This window comes from Magnolia sinica, chromosome 15 (assembly GCF_029962835.1).
Source record: "Magnolia sinica isolate HGM2019 chromosome 15, MsV1, whole genome shotgun sequence".
NCBI lineage: Eukaryota > Viridiplantae > Streptophyta > Magnoliopsida > Magnoliales > Magnoliaceae > Magnolia > Magnolia sinica.
Window position 1 is genome coordinate 51,716,397 of NC_080587.1, and position 23,637 is coordinate 51,740,033.

Sequence of the window (23,637 nt, forward strand, 5' to 3'; positions counted from 1 at the left end):
TCAGTTCATTATTCTTGAAATTTACCTCTTAAACCAAAAGTATATGTGATTTTGGACATGTGACTGCATAGAGCATCTCAACCTATATCTGCATTAAAGCCCGTAAATACATTGTGTTGTTATTATTTTTTCTCAACAATGGATTGAGTTTTGTTTAAAGGCGCTTGATTGGGAATTTTTAGTTGTATTTCTTTTTTAAATTGCATTGGTTAGTCTTGTTTTGTTAGTTCCTTTTTTTTTTTTTTTTGGAAAGTAGTGAAATTTGGTTAGAAGGACTCGAACAAAAGCTAGGCTGTGAAAGAATAAGCCCCAAGCTACAACCCAGATAAAGCAAAAAGATTACAAGCATCCACAACCTTAACATTGGATGCCCAGCCCATCACTTCCATCTTAATCTTCCTCACTACCTTTTCCATAGAGCTGTGCGTAGCTCTTATTATGAAAACGAAGCCTATTCCGCTCCCCCTAAATCATCCATAGCACAACCATTATGACATGCTACCACACCGCCTTCCCTTCTTTCCCTATTCTTCCGCCATGCCAAAGCCGACAAGAGGTCTTCAACATACTTTGACATCTCCCACAAGATGGAAGTACTCCCACACCTTCTGAGTGAAAGGGCAATGGATCAAAAGGTGATCAATTGACCCTGCATTGTCCATGCACATAGCACAAATGTTCGGGAGGATCATGGATCTCTTTCAGAGGTTATATATGGTCAACAATTTTTTCCTACCCCCTATCCACACAAAAGCCACAAGAACTGTGAGTGGAAAGGGTGACTCAACATGACTTCGAAAAAGGACTTTTGAGTCAAGCTATGGAAAGATCGCATAGAGAAGCCACCTGAGCTATGTGCATGCCACACCATGGAGTTCTCTCCCAGGCAGGGGTAACAACCTTGCAGCTGGTCCAGAAGGCTAACGACCTCACCCACTTCTTGTCTGACAAATCCCGCTGGCATGGAGGAGACAAAACCATGGAACCTCATGGAATAATAGTTTGCTAGTATAATCTTTCTTCTCTAGGGAAAGGTGGGCTGATCCTGAAAATCCCTCCTTTGGCAGTTTGCCTCCACGCCATGCATCCTCCCAAAAGCAAATATACCTCCCATCGTTGAGCGAGCAGGAAACCCCCTTACTGAACTTAGGGGATATCAGAGCAACCGCCTTCCATAGATCTGAAGCCCAATGTAATGAAAATCTCTTAACACTCCACCCTCCCTCTTGGATGCCATATTTACTAGCTAGAACATCTCTACACAATTTCTTCTCTTTTTCCAAATCTCCACAACCACTTACCTGATAATATTAGGTCCATGGTTACCCACATCCTGATACCCGCACTACCCTTGGCTGCCATCTTGCGATGAAACTTCTGCTTTTCCTCTACCCCTTTCCACCAAAAATCTTGCCCCAGCTCATCCAATCCATCTAGAATAAACTGAGGGCACCTGAGAAGGGACATAAAATGCAAAAGCATATTGGAGAAGGCAGCTTTGATTAAAGTTACTTGTCCTCCCAATGAAAAATGACGACACTTCCAGCTTGAGAGCTTCCTCTTAATCCTCTCAATGACCGTATTTCATAGATGCTTATCCAGCTTCCCAATACACAAAGGAATGAATGCTTGGATAAGTTGAGGGGGAGGACCTAACACTACACCTAAAAACATCGGCCAGCCTTGACACCTCAACCCTATCCATGCGAATACCTAACATCTCACTTTTAGAAATGTTTAACCGTGACATCACCTTAAAACACCTTTCTATCTTCTGCAAGTTATCCATCATAACTGCATCCGCACCACAAAATAGAATGGTATCATTGGTGTATTGGAGATGACTTATTTGACTACTCACGTTTGCCACCTTAAAATCGCTAGTTAAATAAACCTCTTGACTTTAGTGCAACATTTTGTTAAGAGCTTTTACAACAACCCTGAACAGGAAAGGAGATAGGGGGTCACCTTGCCTAATACCCCACAATGCCTTAGTGAACTATTGACCAAGACGGAAAAGCATCCGTTCGAATACATTCATGAATCCAACCCCTCCATTCCGCTTGTACCCCATCCGTCCCAACATATAATTGAGAAAGTCCTAATCAATGTGGTCATACGTCTTTTCAATATCCAACTTGCTCACTTTACCCCTTTTGGCTTCCTTATGTCTGGAGTCAATGCACTCACGGGCAATGAGAGCATCATCTAGAATATGCCTGCTTCCAACAAAAACACCCAAGTTCTTGGTGATGATTTTAGCAAGGACCACCTGAAATTTCGGAATAAGGAATTTGGTTAATATCTTATTAGGGCCCCCAATGAGACTGATGGGGCTTAAAGTCTTTTAAATTGTCCGCCCCTTTGATCTTCAGAATAATTGTGATGGATGATGTCCCAAGCTCTATCAATAATCAGTTCCTCTCAAAGAATTCTGTAATAAAATTCACCACACCACCCTTCACCACATGCTAAAATACCTGAAAGAAAGCCATGGACAGCCATCCAGACCTGACGCCTTATCCTTGCCCAAAGAATCCACTACTGCTTTGATCTCTTCCTCGGAAATTGGCTTTTCAAGGGACCCCGTTTTTGCATTCGATAGCTAGTTGAAACGTAGGTTATCGAACCCTGGCCACTTCCTGGCCACTTCCAATTTTCACGAGATAGCAGATTCCTATAGCATTGAACAGTTGAATCACTGGCTTGCGATTTCTCCTCGATTCTTTTGCCATCCACTACGAAACTGCCAATCCTGTTGTTTCTTGCCCTTGCACTAGCTAAACTATGAAAGAGCTGCGTGTTTTTTTGTCTCATTTCTTTAACCAAATTGCTCTTGAGGGCTATCTCCACTTAATTTCCTCTTCTTTAATGGGATTTGAATAATTTGAGGATAGCTCAACAATTTTTTTTTTTTACCTGTAGATGACACTCTTCCCCCTCAACATCTAAGGCATGAATTTCCCTTAAGACGTTATCTTACTCAGCTTCTGGATCCTGAAAACCACTTTATTCCATTTGTTTAACTTGCCTTTTAACATTTTGAGCTTTTGATTCAACCTGAACCCAACGTAGCCTTCTAACTTGAAGGATCCCCACCAATCTTCCACTAAACTCACAAAGCCTTCGATTTCCAGCCACATGAACTCAAACTTGAACGGTCTTGGACCATAATTATCCTCTTCCACCTCTAGCATGATCGGGCAATGATCGGAGACAAGCTCAGGTAGACCCCCCTGCTAAACTAGCTGGTATTTCTCCAACCACTGAGGAGACATTAGGAACCTATCAAGTCATGACAAGATATCTTCATCCTACCCATTCGTTCACATGGACATGGCATCCCTCATTGGTAAATCCATTTTATTATTCCAAAAGATCCAATCAACAAAATCCTTCATACTTCATGTGATGCGGCTACCATTTGACTTCTCATGGGTAAACCTTATCACATTAAAATCTCCTCCTACACGGAATCCTCCATCTTTCTCTAACAAAGTTCTGCTCCTCCCACAATTACGTTCTTTGATTAGATCGACATGGACCATGCATGGTGGTAAATAACCATCTAAAACTTGAGGTGGCGTCCCTCAGAGCCGAGACTGAGAACGCTCTGCACCATTAGTCCTCTTTTCCCCACACGTCCCAGTTCCAAGCCACCACCATTCCCCCAGCAACCTCATTCACATCATGAGAAATCAAGTTCTGCTTTTTTACCCCCAAATCGAGTCTAGAATACTCTGATTAAGAGATTGTAACTTATTTTCCTATAGCAAAATTACCTCCACTTCTGCTCTTTGACATATATCCCCGACTTGAGCTCTTTTGAACTTGCACTCCTACCCCTTAACATTCCAACTTATCATTTTCATTGATGAACTGATCTCGACAGACTCTCATCATTAGGAAGGATGATCCCTAAGATTAAGGCCTCCCTTTCGTCTGTTGAAACCACATCTTGATATGCCACCATCAACACCCGATTGTCTTCCTTAACTCTTGCCATTGTCTCAGCTGGTGCAACGTTATCTTGTTGAGTTGCTCTGTTATAGGAACAAGAATATTGTTATTGATCCTTGTACTCAGGGTGAAACAACCTTCCTCTGCTGCTGTGATCCTCGTACTCGGGGCGAAACAACCTTCCTTTGTTGCCGTGATCCTTCATCCAGAGTCATCTCAACCTTCATCTTCCCATCATGCATTGCAACATTCCCCAACCGAGATACACACTTTCCCTTTTGAAGTATAAAAGGAGTTGTGGTCTTCCACACGGGGCTACTAAGAATTTTGAGCACACGTGTGGAAAAAAACTGCCTCTGTCTCACACTTTGGAAATGGCACAAGTGTGAGGGAACCTCATGCCCTTCACATTCCATGTGTCGCTAAATCTGAGGACGCTGCTCCATCTGTCTTCTCACTCTCTCTCTACTCTTAGGGTCTCCTTACCGATGACAACAAAGATGGACTTTGGATCGACCATCACCTTTTTCTTCCTAATGCAAATCCTCACAACACTAATCTCTTTGTTGCCTTCTGTTGTTGGGTCGATAGCTATGACATCCCCCCAAACAAGAGCCTATCATCACAAAAGCTTCTCTAAACCACAGCACCAGTGGAATCCTCCATACCAGAAACCATACTCTTCCCAACCAAAGGAGGACTTCTCTAACCACTTATAGATCTTCCACACTGGTCCGTCAATGAATAGAGCACTCGCCACCACTACCTAATCTAGATTGACCTTGGGTTTGACTGAGATCCATACCTTATTTTCACCTAGTGGCTTGGTAATGGCGTCCTCCTCCATCCCACAACAAACATCAAACCAAGATTTTATCTAAGAAGCCCCCTCCATCGTCAGAGCAACCTTTGAACATTGTAGAACCGATCGAGCGTTTTTCACCAATGTAGGGTCGACTTTGACCTTCGGTCCTCGAATGAACTCTCCTTCCAAATCCTCCTCTTCTACTCCAATCCTTCTCTTCCCCTAGTTTTAGTGCTCCTCCTGAGTAGCAGTGACATCCTTGAAGGACCTCAAACTGTCCTCTTAGTAGAAAAATAAAATAAAAAGAAATCTACTGAATAATGGAGAGGGAGAGGAACGGCCAGGGCAACAAGAGTCATGTTCCCCTCCCCCCTGCACACACGCAGATCTTAGTTTTGAAGGTAATGTTATAATACTCCACATGAGTACACAATACACATACACACGCACACACACAATTACATATATTTTCACACTCCCCCTCAAGCTGGAGCATGTATATTAATCATGCCCAACTTAGATTACATACAATGAAAATGGTAAAGATGAGCATGGATCATTGTTCCCCCTCAAATATAACATTGCAGGATATGGACTGTAGCTTGTACTTCATTCGTTGAATCTTCTCTTCAAGTAGGAGGCTATAGCAAAACTCGACAACAATCGAGTCAATAACTTGTCACTCACATACATATTCTGTCACAAATAAGTGAGTTATTTCGTCGAACACCTTATGTGCGCATGATACTCTTGTCTCACAATATCCCTCTCTCACGTGGCTTCACTCGATTCCCTTGTTGGTGAAACACTTAGAAATTTGTTATTTACATTTAGAGTATTGACATCAAGAAATTGGGATAGGTACCATCATTTACTTTCAAGTTTCAATTGCCATCTTAAGTTCGGTTCATCAGTATGAAACAAAATATATTGTGATAAGGAACAATGTTGTTGATTCGCATATGCGATCGCATATTATTATTATTATTATTTTCAAAAAATTAGAAAGATAAAAAGGGGGAAATTCAAAAAAATGTAAAAAAAGAAAGAAACGTAGGGGAACTTTTCTAAATTAATAGATAACTAATTTTACATATTTAAAATATATTTAAGAGAGATTAAATCAAATAAACAAAATTTTATTTTTAAAAGATCACAATATATATATTGAAGGAAAAAGGAACAACAGAGGGAGCGGGGCTGCTAAGAAAGTGAACCTCCAAAGCTCCAAGAAAAAGAAGATTACAACCCTTTAGGTTATTTACATTAGAAGCACACTCTATCATCAAATATTTAGCTCTACACACCATGATGCAGGACATGAAATTCAAGTATGATGTGCAAGATTTTTCAAGTGTTAGATCACACTAGTTCAGAAACAATTACACAAAATTCTACATCCCACACAAAAGTTCAATCACTCAATCAAGGGGAATCTTATGTGGATCCAGACCTGCACATGCTAGGGCCGGATCAATCAAAATTATAGAGCAAACAAGAATCAAAAGAGGGTAAATTCATCTACACATGCATAAAAATAATTCCCTCAATCCAAGGGATTCAGAAATTTCAATTCGGGGAACCCTAAGGTTGAAGAAAGGACATAAAATTGGGGATTTGAGTAATTTAGGGTTAGGTTTAGGGATTTTGGGTAAGAGAGGAGTGAAAGAGAGGAGAGAGACGAACCAGATAAGTACCGCACTTGTGGACAGCAGTAATGGCCAAGACGCACGTGCGTGTGATCCCGGCCGCATGTGTGTGGGGCCCACTATTCAGAAAAAAGGCCACCTTGGCCTTGGTTGGCCAGGGATGGACTCCAAACCCCCAAATCTCAGTTATATCCGCTGCACGGTTTGTGCGTGGTGCTTCGCCAAAATTTCAGTCCTCCTGCAGGGCCAAATTTTGAAAATCTGCTGTAGAGAGAAAACTGGCTGCAATAGAGGATGAATTTGAAGCGTAGATGATTGCAGGAGAAGTGAAATATGGATGGTAGAAGGTGGGGGCGAATCGGGATAGGTGTGGCTTCGCACCACAGTAATTAGCCATTCGAGGAAGGGAGGGTTTCGCACCCAATTGAATCTCCACAACTCAGGAATTTAGAGGAGCAGAAAAACGTAGAAATTTTATTAATCTTCCATTGAATAAAAAAGACTACAAGGGGTGCCTATTTATAATAAAACCCTGTACCACAAAACTCGTGCCATGTGCGCAACCTATTACTTGACGACGAAGTAATAAAAAATAACAACTAATCAAAACAATCTAAACCGTCCATGATAATCCTAATAACAATAATAAGCAAAACCCAAAGTACTAAATTAATTGGAATAGTGGGTCACGATCATGAGAACCCATGGTGGGATTCACATGACTATCGGGTCCACTCTAATGAACCAAAACACAACCCTTTAATTAAGAGGCCCTCCTTGGATGTTGTCATCGCTCTAGATCGATGGTGGGGCCCTTGTGTACGTGCGTAGGGGGGGCGTGCATGTGCGCGAGATGTCCCCATCAATTCTCCCCACCTGCGAAGGTTTTGCCACTGGCGAAACAAAACTCCTGAACCGCTTCGAGATGAAAGGATCAAGTCTCTAAAGCTCCTCAGCGAGCCACGTATTGTCTGAAGCTGAGTGTGACTTCCACTTGACTAAGAACTTTTGAAACCCGCCGTCCGACGTGGATATTATCTGATGGTCTAGAATATCTTCTATCTCCTCTCTGGGTGTGAGAAGGGTAGTTATGAGAGGTAGAAACTGAGAAGATGGGTTAGGAGTGGGCCATGGATTAAGGGAAAGGTTTGGGGAATTAGGATGGTTAGGTGACAGGCTGAACAATGTATTAATGGTCCCTTGAAATGCAACTAGATCCTCCACATTGAATGTGGAACTAATTCCCATGGAAGGTGGAAGATCTACCACATACGTAGTGAGACCGTTTTGTTTTATAATTTTGAATAGTCCAGTGCTACGTGCGTGTAAGTTACGAACGGCTCCCTGAGTGTATCGCTGGCTTGATGCGGAACATCACAGAGTCCCTTATATTGAATTCTTTGAAACGTTTATGCTGGTCTACAGAAAGTGAGTAATGTTAATTACTAGTCATGATCTTCTGCTTGATTTCTTGATGCCATGAATGAATGTGATGCGCAAAAGACTACAGACTCTGACACCCGATGGGAATGGGATAGTGATATAGGGACAAAATCAATAGGTTTTCTAGGCTTATAACCAGTAACAACTTCAAAAAGATTTAGACCTCTGGACCTATCGACAGAACTATTAAACGCAAACTCGGCTATAGGCAGTATGGTGTCCCACATCCTGGTGTGCTGTATATCCCTCATAGGGGGAAAATTCATCCGGTAGATCATCAGGAAAGATATTACGAAACTCATCCACTACAGGAATGGCCTCAATGGGTAACTCTACACTAGCCTCTAGTGCACTCTCTAGCCACAAGGCCGTACATGTCGTACCACTCAAAAAGGTGGTATATGTCTGCCAATCAATCTTGAAAAATTTTAGGGTACAAGTGGCAAGCAAACGTGGGGGCATCTACTCTTAACCCCTTTGAGAAGTTGCACATCAGGGTCATAATGGTCTTGATGTACCTCACGGGGTGGGTGTACAGGTGCGCATCCATAACTGGTTCCCTGGCTACCTTCATTCCTTGGTCTATCCTCCTGACCACCTTCCTGAGATTGGGCATCTTCCCCAATGGTGGGGTTTGCCTTGACGGAGGTCTCTAGTTGGGTAATGTGCATATCAAGCTACTTAAAGCGTTGGTCCATACATTGTTCCAAGCGCCTACCCAAAGACTCAAACTGTTGGATCAACTCGTTCATTGATTCTTGCAATTGCTCCATGTTTAGTGTAGGGTGCAAGCTAAAACCACGACCTGTACGTGTGGGCATACAATTACTAAATCTAAGGACCTTCTACTACGATTAAATGCTCCTATAAGACTCTATATGGAGAAAATGACACAATACTACTCAATTTCTAGCAACATATCTGTTCAAAAAATCTATCAACAGAAAATCCAGTAAAAAGATGCGGATTTTCTGATAGCAGAAAATTAGCAGCCTATATCAGTAACTATGGACTTGTAAACAACTCTATATGATGTTACTTAATGCATAGTGGACACAAATAAATTAAACCCTAAACATGCAATGCATGACCCTACAAGAACCCTAAGCTCTGATACCAAATTTGATGCCGGACATGAAATTCAAGTATGATTTGCAAGATTTTTCAGGTGTTAGATCATACTAGTTCAGAAACAATTACACAAAATTCTACATCCTACACAAGTTCAAACACTCAATCAAGGGGAATCTTATACGGATTCAGACATACACATGCTAGGGTCGGATCAATCAAAATTATAGACCAAACAAGAATCAAAGGAGGGTAAATTCATTCACACATGCACAAAAATAATTCCCCCAATCCAAGGGATTCAGAAATTTCAATTCGGGGAACCCTAAGGTTGAAGAAAGGGCATAAAATTGGGGATTTGAGTAATTTAGGGTTAGGTTTAGGGATTTTGGGTAAAAGAGGAGTGAAAGAGAGGAGAGAGACGAACCAGAGAAGTACCACACGTGTGGACAACAGTAATGGCCAAGACGCATGTGCGTGTGATCCCGACCGCACGTGTGTGGGGCCTACTATTAAGAAAAAGGCCACCTTGGCCTTGGTCGGCCAGGGATGGACTCCAAACCCCTAAATCTCAGCTCGATCCGATGCACGGTTTGTGCGTGGTGTTCCGCCGAGTTTCAGCCCTCCTGCAGGGCCAGATTTTGGAAATCTGCTGTAGAGAGAAAACTGGGTGTAATAAAGGATGAATTTGAAGCGTAAATGATTGTAGGAGAAGAGAAATATGGATGGTAGAAGGTGGGGGCAAATTGGGATAGGTGTAGCTTCGCACCACGGTAGTCAGTCCTTCGAAGAAGGGAGGGTTTTGCACCCAATTGAATCTCCAAAACTCAGGAATTTAGAGCAGAAAAACGCAGAAATTTTATTAATCTTCCATTGAATAAAAAAGACTACAAGGGTTGTTTATTTATAATAAAACCATATACCCTAAAACTCGTGGCATGTGCGCAACCTATTACTTGGCAATGAAGTAATAAAAAATAACAACTAATCAAAGCAATCTAAACCGTCTATGATACTCCTAATAACAATAATAAGCAAATCCCAATTTCTTCTCGATACTAACCGTCCGAAATTTTATATAGTGACTTGACCGAGAACATACTGGATTTATCAACCCTCCATACTAACCTATCTACACTCAATTGATCTGGCTTGCTTCTGGAGATTTGATCAAGGGGGGCCACATACTCTACAATCTCCCAGTCCTGTAAATTTCTTCTACATTCCAGGTTCCATACCAAATTCCCACCGAGTAAGGAATAGCAACTAGTTAGTAGCTACTGATGTGGCTTGGTTTGGAGTGATGTAGAAAATGTTTGGAAAGTCCTCTTTCAAAGCTACTTCTCCCACCCATGTATCTTCCCAGAATTGAACGTTTTCTCCATTTCCAATATCGAAACCGATGCCTTCGAGGACCTCCTTTTTCATGGATAGCACACCCCTCTAGAGGGCGAAGCCCTATAAGATGAAGAGTCTTTGGTCCACCAACCTCCCTTCGATCTTCCATACTTGCTTTTGACTAACTTGTTCTAGAGACTCCTACTTTTAGTCCCTAATCTCCAGATCCACTTCCCTAAAAGGGCCCGGTTCATTATCTCAAGGTCTTTAATCCTAGCACCTTCTTGAATATGCTTGCACACCTCCTTCCATTCTACCAAATGAAATTTCTTTTTCTCCTCTTTCCTGTGCCATAGAAAATCGCGTCTAGATTTTTCTAGGATAGCCAGAACTGAAATAGGGCGCCTAAATAAAGACATGAAGTATAACGGTAGATTCGATAAAGCCGACTTTATTAGAGTGATACGCCCCCTGAAAGATAAGTATTTGCATTTCCATCTAGCAAGGTATTTCTAGAACCTGTCTATGACCTTGTCCCAAAGAGAATTAGGAGGCTTTCCAATGCACAATGGAAGACCAACAAAGGAGGTCGGGAAAAGGCCTATAGAATAGATAAAGAATTCAACATATTTCATAATGTCTTCCTCCTCCATATTCACCCCATACATCTTGGTTTTAGACATTAACTCTCAGAGTAGAAAATATCGGTGGTGCGATGTAGTTCTTGGGAGGGTTGACTGGGACAAAGAGGGAATGCCTCAATCCAATCCGTGGAGACCAAAAATCTGTCCAATCTGGAAAATATTGGTTTCGCCCGCCCATTAGTCCAAGACATATTTCATAATGTCTTCCTCCTCCATATTCACCCCATACATCTTGGTTTTAGACATTAACTCTCAGAGTAGAAAATATCGGTGGTGCGATGTAGTTCTTGGGAGGGCTGACTGGGACAAAGAGGGAATGCCTCAATCCAATCCGTGGAGACCAAAAATCTGTCCAATCTGGAAAATATTGGTTTCGCCCGCCCATTAGTCCAAGTGAATCTTGAGCTGAGCAGGGGAAGGTCCTCTAGTTCTTGATCATCGATCCAAGAAGAGAAGGTCTGCATTGCTGTAGTGACCTTACTGCCATGGGACTTTTCTTCGGCATATCTCGTAATATTGAAATCTCCAAAGATGCACCAGGGGCCATTGAATTTTTCTCTTGTAGCATTGAGTTTCGCCCAAAACATTTCTACTATCTCCAAGATTAGGACAGTAGATTGAGGTAATGAGGCAGCGAAAGTCAGAGGAGATGTTTTTCAGAATAATCGAAAGAGAGAGAACTCCATTCCAGCGATTCTCGAGGGCCCATATAGACGATTTCCACGCCATTAGAATACCACCAGCACTACCACTAGCATCCAGCGCTACTCATTTTGCATCTTGGGCCTTCCAGAGAGAGCCCATTAGATAATCGGTAAAGTTTTGAACCTTTGTTTCCTGAAAACAAATCACATATGGATTATTTCTCCCTCTAGTATCTTTGAGAAGTCTTCTTTTCTGCTTGGACCCGACTCCTTTAACATTCCAAGAAAGGATCTTCATAGAGAAATTGAACCGCCTCGTTTACCTGCATTCCTTGTTCCCGATTTGAGGCCGATGGGTAAATTGAGACTAGATGTAAGACTGTGGAGTTCCCTGTTGCTGCTCGATCTAGAGGGACGTTGTTTGGGAGATCTTGTTCCTGACAGCGATCGGCCGCGAGTCTCAACACATTGGAAGAGAGCTATATAATCTTCCGGATGGTCCCCAAACGATAGCCCTAAGGACCTTCCTACGTGTCCGATGGCATCTTAGATCCATTTTTTCTTCTGGTTAATGTCGTTCAACTTGGCCCTCTGGAAGTTAGCATCCGCCTTCATCAATTGTGTATTCTCCATCTCTTCTGCTGTTCTTCCCACCTGAACCTGTAAGGGCTCTGCTTTGATAATGCCTTCTTCAATATCCCCCTGAAAGAGAGTGGTTGGAGCTAGCTTTGACATGACGCTTCTCGGTGAGAGGGGAGAGGACAATGGACATCTTGGAGTCCTGATTGTCCGAATTGCAAGATTGGTAATCAAATTCGGAAGGTTCTTCGGCTTCCCACATTAGTGGCATCTTGCCAGTGGCAAGAGGAGGATCCTGGTTAATCCACCATTTTGTGCTAGAGGGCTGAGTAACGTCCGGGCGCATGTCTTGCAGAGGCGGGGTAATCTTCCAGATCACCCGAGATTGAATCAGGAGTGGGGACTCACCTTCGTGAAAGGCTTCCTCCGCGATTGGCACTATTGCTTCTCGAGGGATAGGCAGAGGATTACGATCGGATAGAGGATTGACGCATAAAGAGGTTGAGATTGAGAGATGTTAGGTTCGTTTGGTCCGAGGAAATCAGTTTTGTCTCGATTTCGACTTCCGACCCTACTGAAACTTCTCGAGCCTCCTCCTCGCCTTCGGCAAGTGCTTCGAACCTGCCACGTGTCCCGCTTTTTCGAAGCAGGAACTGACGTTTCGGCTCCTTGAAGATCTCCGCATTATTCTGATGACGAGGTCAAATCTCCTCCGACTGCATGGCTGTGAAGGCATTGAGCTTTGGATCAAGGGGTTGGCACATGTTACGATTTCGGACCACGTGTCTCGCGATCTGGAGGTTCTCTGGCAGTGTGATAGCTGTGAACAACTATATTAATAAGGCTAGGGTTCGAAAGTTGTGGTACTCCTGCGAGACACGAAATACATGCTCCTTCATCACCTTCCATGGCTTCCGACACTGCGATCGGACATGGAATTGCCCCCCTTATCGTCTAGAGGTCGCCCCAACGAGGGATGGGGTCATCTTTCTTTTCCATTTGAACTGGAAGGATATTATCTTGTCTTCAACCCGCACTTGGATGTGGGATGGCAACATCTCTCCCTTTTTCCGCCTCACCCTTGCTCTGATCACACCCAACCCCTCTCCTACCTTCATCTTTGTGTCCAGTTCGATGAACTTCCCTAGTTGGGCTGCGACAGTGAGGAAGAATTCTTCATACCATAGTTCCAGAGGAACCGACCATATAAGGATCCAAACATCTTCCATACCAAAGAGTGAAAATTCGTCCCAGCTCTGCATTTTTAGAACCAGACCTTCTTTGTGCAGCACTCCTACCCAGATTAGAATGTCCGGATTAACTTCGGGGCTCACCTTTATCCAGAGTTTGTTGTATCCAATGGGTTTGATGCTGTATTGCTCTTGCTGAATCCTACAATACTCTTCTAACCAGCTGCTGACTTGGGGAATCGAAGCACCTTCTCTAGTAATCGCTACTAACGAGTTTTGCAATTCTCTTCTTGAACGCTCCAGATGTGCTTCCTTTATGAACACCACCTGGTTTGTGCCTTCTATTGCCTTCTCCGTTTCTCTTCCCTAACCCATCTCCTGTGAATAACCGACACTGTTGGGCAAGCTTGTATTTTCCGTTGCTACCTCCTTAGTTTGGAGTAATGTCACGCCCCAGACTCGGTAATCGGACTCACAAGGAACCCGATGGCTGGTTCTGGCCGCAACAGCCTCCGTAGTACCCCATTCTCGGCTCCTGAGGTAGGTTCCGATCCCGGGATCCTACAAGGAGGATTTCCATAACAATATAATCATTTCAAATACGAGCATATCCAAGATCACAACAAGTATATCTGAGAATAACAAAGACACACATCACAAAATCCACTATGAATTTGAACTTTTATAAATATCCATAAGGTCCAAAAGGACATACATAAGATAGTAGAAGAAGGAAAGGAAAGTCTGCAACACTGGGTCCTCAGGCTCAGCTCTAATCCACGCTCTGCCGCTATACGACACTTGCCTAGGATCACCTGCACGCATCAATCGTGCATAAGCTTATAGAAGCTTAGAGGGTGGTGTAAGTGTGTGACAATGGTGCACAGAAGAATGGTAGGAGGTACAAGAAGAGAAACGTGCTCAATGGGAATATCACTAGCCTTATCATGAATACGATGCAATGAGTACTGGGCGCCATACGAAGGCAATGCATGAAGGTGCTTACACAACCAATGCTAATGCGATGCAAGTAATGACAGTGCTCATATCCAAACCATATGTCAGGTACATTTCCAATCATAAGGAAATCACCAAGGTCCATTACACTACAGAATGACTGCCGCTCTACAGACCCCGCACAGTCAAACGAGTGTAAGAGACCTCACTACCCGCCTGTGGACAGCCAATCACCAGCTAGGCCTGACGGTAGCAGACCCATTTACGAGCTGGTCAGACTCAGCATAGCAATGCCTCCTCACACCAGGCAGGTAAGGCTAGCCCCTATCCAACCGACTACACGACAGTGGGAGTCGAGGCCTAACGGTATAAGACCCTCGTGCACTCATGATTTCCACTCGGTCACGGCGTTGGAGCAGATCCTTGGTACCATGGAAGTTTTGAAAATTTCACCCATGGGCATCCTATGCACCCGGTATGCTCAAGTAATATTTCCGGTGTCCACACATATGACCATCCACGAATGTCCCTGTGGAGGTAAGGTCCTGATGAAGTAAGGGCGGTATAATCATGAAATGCGATGCGAATGCAAGAGTCACGCATATAGATCATGCACAAGCTTCAGGCACTCAATGTGCACAAGGGGAGAAACTCCATCCCTCAATGACCACCATATAATGCAATCAATTCATACAGATGATGCATATGGGTCATAATGATGTGTGCTACTTGTAGAATGTATTCCTTCGTCCTAAGGAGGGACAAGGTCTAGGTACATAGACAAGTACTAAGGAGAAGCGAAGTCCTCTAGTGGGGGCACAATACTTTGGGATAACTCACAAGCCAGGAGAATCATAAAGCCTCAAGGAAGAGACGGGCCTAACAAGGTCCAAGGTGGGCCTTTAACCACCTATAAGGGCCTTATGGTCCTACCTTAGGGCCACCAAGGAGGACATCCAACCTCAACTGGGTCCCAAGAGGTAGCCCGCTGTGCATATAAAATAAGGTTTAAGGCCCAAGCAATACGTGGCCTGATGGGCTATACACGAGCCCAACTCATAGATAGTATGGTGGGCCCTCAAGCAAGGTTTGGGCCCAACCATCATAAGTCCACATTGTGGTGGGCCTCATGGGCGGCCCAGTAGTTCATTCACACGGGCCATTTTGCACTTAACACAGGCGAGTTGAGCTTCACATCCTAACCTAAGTATGGGGTCAATTTAGCGGGCAGCCAAAAGGCCCAATTACTTGCATACTGTAGCCCTTAAACCCATCACAATAGGTAGAAGAGTATAGGCCCAAAGGTCAGTGGGCCTACTAAAAGGATCTAGTCCACAAGGCCTAAGGAATTAGTTAACTAATCACACGCAACATTCCAATAAAACTCAACTTGGGTGGGCCTCAGCTGGGACCTAATCACACCCCAAATGCTGTAGAGAAAGGGTAAGATAACTGATCTAAGTCCTCACATTTGGTGGGCCATGTTGCCCCAATTCATTTATGGGTGGCAACATTGGGCCCATTGCCAAATTCCAGCCACCCAAATTCCTGGGTTGGTTGGAGTCCAACAATAAAAGTATTTCTTAGTATATTTAATCCCTGATGGCCCACACACATCACTGTGGGCCCCACCAGATGAGAGAGGATATGCAACACATATATCAGGTGGGCTAGGCCGTTGGAATGCAGGCCCAGTAGTAGCCTAAGGTAGGGATGTCCCATGTGTAGACAGCTTTATGGGCCCGGGGTATCTGACCCAAGAATCCACCCAATGGGCCCCAATTGAATACCAAAAAAAGGGGATGATGATCAATCCCCTAAGGACCCCACGTGGATGGATGGTGGGATATACAACACATCAAGGTGGGCCCACGAAGCAGGCTGGACGCCCTAGCCTGGGCATCCCTGCCTGGTGGACCACTCCCAGCCGCACCACGGTCCGCTCAAATGTCCGTTGGGTCTGAAATTTTGCAGGGTGACGCTTCCATGGGTGGGCCACACCCCTACAAAATTTCAGGATTTTTGGACATCTAGAAATATTTTAATTAATTTAAATAAAACAATCTGTTCAGAAAATCGGACTGACTTGGACGTCCCAACGTGGTGGGCCAGTCTGGCCCTTGCCACGGTGTGCACAAGGGTCCATTGGCTCCAAAAATTTGTAGGTGGGTCCTACCATGAGTGGGCCACCTCTCTGCAAAATTTCAAGATTTTTGGACAACTAGAAATATTTTAATTCATTTTAAGAAAACAATCTGTCCTGAGATTCTGCCTGTTCTGGACACCACAATATAATGGGCCGGTTCAGCTATTGCCATGGTGTGTACAGGTGTCCATTGGCCCAGAAATTTTGTAGGTGTCCTACTATAGATGGGCCATCCCCCTACAAAATTTTAGAATTTTTGAAGTGGTAGAAGTATTTTATTTAATTCATACAAATTATGGACAGCAAGGTCTAGAAATAATTCCTGCTGAAACAATGCTGCTGCCCCTGACTTGTGCACCCCATTAGAGTGGGCCCAGATCTGCCAAAATTTAGGAAAGTATAGGGTCAACATCCCTTCATTAGTATACAACAAGGTAGGGTCCACAAAGGTGGCCCACTATTTCAGAAACAAGCTGATAGTTATGTTTTTACAACATGCAGAGTGGGACAGTCTAAAAAATCTGGACTGACCAACCTTCTTGGCCCACTCTTTTGGGTGATCAAACAGGGACGGATGAAGGTGAAATTTATCATACTTCTAGGTGGGGTCCGCACCTCCAGAAATAATCTAATAATGGGGGTGAAACATCCCTCAAATCAGTCCATGATCCATGCCAAAAACAACCCAAAAACAGTCCAGATTTTTTTTTTGACAACAAGGTATGTCTGAAAATAACTGAACATAACTACTGAGTAGAGGTGGAAACACCCCACAAAATTTGTGTCATGTTCCACCTTAGTGGGCCCCACAAACATCCAGGCCATACTCCCTTCATAAACTTCATTGCATGTATCCAAAATGGAGCAAATGGGACGCCAATGTCCATAAAATGGACAGCAAGGGGTGTCCACCTAGCTTGGGCGGTCTGGATATTTTAGGGCCACTAAGTGGGCCACACACATCAGGAATCAAGAATAAAATAATGGGAAAATAAAAATCCGGCCACAAGAGAGGGCCTCCGCCACTATTGAGGTCCTCCCTTCATCACCACACACTCATATCATCCATTAAATCACATACAAACTAGATCTAGCACATGCATGGAAATCAATCATACGGTGGGAATGCCTTCTCCCACCAAAATCTATGGTCTAGATGACCCCTACAAGACATGCATCAAAAGAAAATGCCATGATGGTGTCCTTGGAGAATGGCCCCATCCATGGAACATACATGCAAGGAAATGGGCCATTGGCCTCAATCATGGAGACATGAGGGACCTCCATCATCACTTGATGGGTCCCACAAGCTCCTAAGGATGAGATGAAAGAGAGTCTAAGAGCACCTACTTTGCTTGGATCTTCAAGATTCTTGTTGCATTGGACTCCTTAGGCTCCAAGGATCATGGATGAAGGGTCAAGATTGAAAGTAGAGGGTTAGATGAGGAGGGAGATGGAAGGGAAGTTGTTGGAAATTCTAGCAAGGTGGGACGTTTGGGTGTTCTTGCAAGAAGAAGAAGAGAGAGAGATATAGAAGGGTTGTAGGAGTGTTATGATTAGTTTTTAGGAAGAGATGAGTTTTGAGAAGAGAAATTACTCATTACTCATGGGATAAGGTGAAGCATGATTACCTAGAGAAAACAAATCTCATGATGTTCTCTTGAAAAGAGAGACCATCATTTCTAGGCTAGGGGTGGCTTGCATGGGGAATAGTGCATATGGAAAAACGTGCAAGCCAAGTGGGTCCCACTAAAATGCAATCAACGGTCCAAATGAAGTGCGGCCTACAACTTTTGATGGACATGTCGGATTTATGCACGAAACGCGGTGACGAGGCGATCACAATGGCATAGGTCTTGGGCCAATCCGAGTTGGGTCTACATGACCGAACTCAAGGATGACAGCAAACACTATTCAAGGGTTGCGGGTTGCCGGAATTTGATTGGTAGGACCGCGGGACCAAAATAAATGAGATGCATACTCACACACACACATGCGAACTCAGGTCGGGTCTCACAATCCTCCCCACCAACAAAGAAATTTCCTCCTCGAAATTGACAAAACTGGGATAACAAAATGCATAAACATCATCATATGTATACCTCAATCATCAAACACAAGAGAAGACAATGCAAGAAATACAAACAATCAATCATTGAATAAATGGGGATAACGCTCTCTAATCTCGGTCTTGCGTTCCCATGACGCCTCGGCTTTCGAATGATGACCCCATTGCACCTTCACTAAGGGAATGACCTTGGTCCTGAGGAACTGCTCCTTCCGATCAAGAATACGAATCGGCTGCTCAATGTAGGAAGCATCCTCACAGACCTTGAGTGGCTGCCAATCAATCGGGGAATAGTGTCCGACCCACATTTCCGCAACATAGAAACATGGAATACGTCGTGGATCGCGGATAACTCAGGAGGTCAGGCAAGCCTATAGGCCACAACGCCCACGCGCTCGGTAATCTCAAAAGGTCCAATAAATCTCGGGGCGAACTTGCCCTTTACACTAAAGCGAACCACACCCTTCATAGGCGAGACCTTGAGATATACCATGTCCCCGACTGCGAACTCGAGGGGTCGACGCCGACGATCAGCAAAATTCTTCTGCCGGCTCTGAGCTGTGCGCATACTCTGCCTGATAACATTAATAGCCTCTGACGTCTGCCGCACAAGTTCGGGACCTAAGAGACGACGCTCTCCAACCTCGGTCCAACAACTAGGAGATCTAAAGTGCCTCAAAATGAGTCATGCCCATAGTCGCGTGATATCTTTTGTTGTACGCGAACTCGGCGAGGCGCATATGCTCATCTTAACTGCTCACAAAGTTGATCACACAAGCCCTGAGCATATCCTCAAGGATCTGGTTGACCCTTTCGGTCTACCTATCCGTCTGCGGATGATAAGCGGTGCTTAGACGCAAAGTGACCTCCAACACCTGCTGGAAACTCCTCCAAAACTGAGACGTAAATCTGGAGTCTCGGTCTGAAACAATCGAAACTAGGACGCCGTGCTGTCTCACTATCTCCTCAATGAACACCTTTGCGAGCCGGTCCATAGATCAGGAAGCACGCACCGGAATAAAATGAGCCGATTTCGTCAGACGATCGATGATAACCCAGATGGTATCGTGACCGCGTTGGGTCCTCGGCAAACCTGCGATGAAGTCCATCGATTCGTGCTCCCACTTCCACTCTGGAATGCTCAACGGCTGCAAGGGACTAGGGGGTTTCTAATGATCGGCCTTGACACGCTGGCATGTGTCACACTCGGGCACAAAACTCGCAATCTGACACTTCATCCCCTGCTAGAAGTACTGCCTCCTCATATCACGATACATCTTCGTGGAGCCCGGGTGAATAGTAAGTCTCGATCGGTGTGCCTCGGTCATCAGATCACAACGCAACTCTGGCACGTCCGGGACACACAATCGGCCTCTGAGAGTTTTGGAGTGAGAAAATTACAAATGGAGAGAGGTTTGGAAGCCTTTTTATAGGCAAAAAGTTGTTTTTTGCAAAAAATAAAAATAAAAAATTTAATGTGCCATGGCCAATATGCGATCGCATATGTGCCATGATTGCATATGCGATATGCATATGGATATGCACATATGCGGCTGCACATGACAACATGGATAAGGAACATTTGCTGGCCTTTCAGGATTTAAAAAAAAGAAGGAATATTTGCTGCAAATTTGCAATCATTACACCATTATTTATTATTATTATTTTTTTTTTTCTTTTTTCCTTTTCACAATCAAACCATAATATTGGGAAGTCTACAATTGTTGATTTTTATTTTTCCATCGATTATTTGATTGTTTTGAACACTCAAAGACAAATGTAGTTGAAAAATCCCCACTTGGTCACCAACTAATGGCCTTATGTATGAAGTTAGGCTAATCATTTGAAGGCAAACCCTGCAATTTCCAAAAAGTGCTGAATTTTTTTTTGAGAAAGAGACATCGATGTGATCACCATGATTGTAAGAACTCAGAAAGTGGCTGGGTTGAAATCTGTGATTGCCTTCCATTCATGGTTTGGTAAGAAATCTTTCATGTTCAGTGAAATATGATAAAAAAAGGAGCAGGAAGAGGGGAGGAATTATTTCCTTTCGGGGGATTTTATATGATATTGATAGCTATATGACCAGCCATGCTTTATGGAACAGAAAGTTGGGTGGTTGAGGAATGTCATGGTCGTAAGTCGAGAGTAGCTGATATTAGGATTGAGATGGATGGGTGGCGAGATGATGAAGGATAGAATTAGAGATGAATCCACTCGAGGGAACTTAACAGAGTAGATTTAAATGGTTTGGCCATTTGCAATGGAGACTGACCAACTTTTGCTCTGTTTGGGAGTGAGATGGTTAAGTTGAAGTCTCTAAGAGGGTAGAAGGCCCATGAGGACCTGGATGGATATTGTAGGAAAAGATTTGATGAACTATGGGTTTAACTGAGGATATGTTATTGCCTTGACAAAAAAAAAAAAAAAAAGGAGAAGAAGAAAAAAAGAACTGAGGATATGTTCTTGATTGAGTGGAATGGCAGAACAGTATTTGTGTAGTTGACCTCAATTAGTTAGAATAAGTGCTAGATGATAATGGTGACGATCCATCATCATTATGTTGTCCCAGCTATTTGGGTCAGCTTTACAAATTAAAATTCCCATTCAGGGCCATAGCGTTAGTAAGTGATTATTTTTTGTTACTCGTAATGAAATGGGAATACCGTAGTGCAAGAATACTGTTGATTGTGATGCATTTTTATTTGTGGATGTGATGCTTCAGGCTATATGTTTGCCCAATGTATGCATCTCTGCTGGTCTTGTACCACTACTACAGTTGTTGTTTAGCAATGTGACACATTTTCTCTGTTGAATGGCTTACATGTCTTGGATTATAATAGTCTTTATTCTGGTCTTGTTAGGCTTGTAGCACAATTGCTCAGTATTCTTATCCATACATGTAAATTATATTGCTTGGAATGATGAAGCAACGATTTTGGTTTATAATCTGGACATCTTGTCATGCACAATGTATCAGTCCTAATCATGCAACCGCCTTTAAAAATTTAATTCCATGTTCAGTTTTTTGGATTGTCTGCTGGTCGTGATGGCTCTTGGATCCTGTAATGGTAATTTGCTATGTTTTTTCACAGACAATTGATACTAGGATCAAACTTGCATATGCCCTTGCAAGGCAGTGGTTTGGGGTCTTCATAACTGCTGAGGCACCAACTGATGGTAATTTTTTAGTTTAAAAATGTCAGCTTGCATTTTTCTGTTAAGAGTTAAGACTTAGATTTTTGTGAAGAAGTGAATAAAATTTCTTTAGTTCGTATGATTGTGATTGCAGAATGGTTACTGGAAGGTCTTGCTGGTTTTCTTACTGATTCATTTGTTAAACGATTTCTTGGAAATAATGAAGCACGTTATCGTCGTTACAAGGTTTGACCTTTCTTGCTACAACCATGTTTCTGTGATGTTATTTTATGTCACCCTTTGGTAATGATTTCTATTGGACATGGTCATTCTGGTTTGATGTGAGGCTGCCATTCTTGTTGGTGCAATTATATATAACCGAAGACTTCAATGCTGCACATAGGTTTGCATTAGTAAATTGGCAGATCATTTTTGAGAATTTAAATATCTATAAATCCGTAGATTTAATTTCCAAAAAAAAAAAAAAGTTTGATTTAGGGAGATGAAAAGGACCGTCTAGGTATGCTTTATCCATCAGAATAGGGATGATTTAGCCTGAAATGTGTTCTTGTCTGTGACCCCCCTCGAATTATCAATAATTCTCGATGCCACCCAAGTTAAATGGATAGAAGTAGCTTAAGTGTGTTCTTCTATTAAATAATTGGGGGCAGTGTAGCTGTTGCCAGGAAAGCTTGAATTGCATATTTGAATATCGTCATAATGAAATGTTATGCAGGAAGCCGATCCTATCCAAGGCCACATTTCATGTAGTGTGGTTATTAAAATTTGTGGACACGTGTGTGTGTGTGTGTACACACACACACACACACATATATATTCTGTAGAGCTTCAAAATCATAGACAATCTCTCAATATCAACATATTCGGAAAACCAACTTTGGACACACACACACACACATATATATTCTGTAGAGCTTCAAAATCATAGACAATCTCTCAATATCAACATATTTGGAAAACCAACTTTGGATGCTGCTGTCTAATTAATGTTACCTTCAATGAGTAGGTTTCAGGTCATGGATCTTGTCTATGACTCGAAGTTGCATCACCATATAGTAATTTCTGCTTTTATCGAATCAATTTCATTGAGGGCAGCATAGCATTCCATAATAGATCCATATAGTTAGTGATCCACACCATCCACAGGTCTCGTTTTCGAATTTTAGGTCTACAACATGGAAACTGAAGTTCATCCTTGTTAGTGTGCACGCAAAGATTTGTGTACACCTGCAGTGTACCATATGTACAGGATTAAGATTAGTAGGATTAGGAGTTGTGTTTCTAATTAGTTTTAGTCTCTACTTCTGTGGACTCCATTTGTAATAGGAATTGTAATTTAATTATCTATAAATTAAGGATTAAGGGAGAGAGGATGCATCGAGAACATCATACCCTTTTCTTCTTTTCTTCCGTACTCTCTTTCCATCCAACCTTTCATGGTATCAAAGAAACTTTGATGCATTTTTTTTTCCAAATCCTTCTTCTTTCTTCACATTCTCTACAACAAGACCCTAATCCAAAAATCCATTAGATTTTATTCTCTCCCGCTTACAAATCCTACCCTTTCTATCTCATCTGTCTCTATACCAACCAAGGTTGTAGATGCCCTAGGCGACCCTAAATGTAAAGCAACAATGGAAGAAGAGATTACTCTTGAAAAACAAAATGTTTTGGAATTAGTCCATTTTCCTCCTGGCAAACATATCGTACGATGCGAATGGGTTTTTAACATTAAATACAATGCTGATGGTTCAATAGAAAGATACAAAGCACGGTTAGTTGCTAAGGGCTTCACTCAAAACTTTGGTGAGGATTAGGATGAAACCTTTACTCCTGTGGCAAAATTAAACTCTATTTGTTACCTCCTCTCTATCATCGTAAATTGGGATTGGCCTCTATATCAATTGGATATCAAAAATGCTTTTATGCATGATGACCTTCATGAAGAAATTTACATGGCCCTTCCTCTCGGTTTTTGGCCTAA

The 23,637-nt window shown here is 42.9% G+C and overlaps 1 protein-coding gene across 3 annotated transcripts in view; it reads left to right on the forward strand.

The window, feature by feature from the left end:
- Positions 1-23,637, forward strand: part of LOC131226660 (transcription initiation factor TFIID subunit 2) — a 108,551-nt gene that overhangs the window by 29,255 nt on the left and 55,659 nt on the right. For all 3 annotated transcript variants that reach the window (XR_009161960.1, XM_058222274.1, XM_058222273.1), the window contains exons 7-8: positions 21,590-21,674; positions 21,787-21,878. Coding sequence is in view for 2 of the 3 variants with exons in the window: in XM_058222274.1 (XP_058078257.1) it covers positions 21,590-21,674; positions 21,787-21,878 (177 nt within the window). In the remaining variant the exon portion in view is untranslated. The remainder of the gene's footprint in view (positions 1-21,589; positions 21,675-21,786; positions 21,879-23,637) is intronic.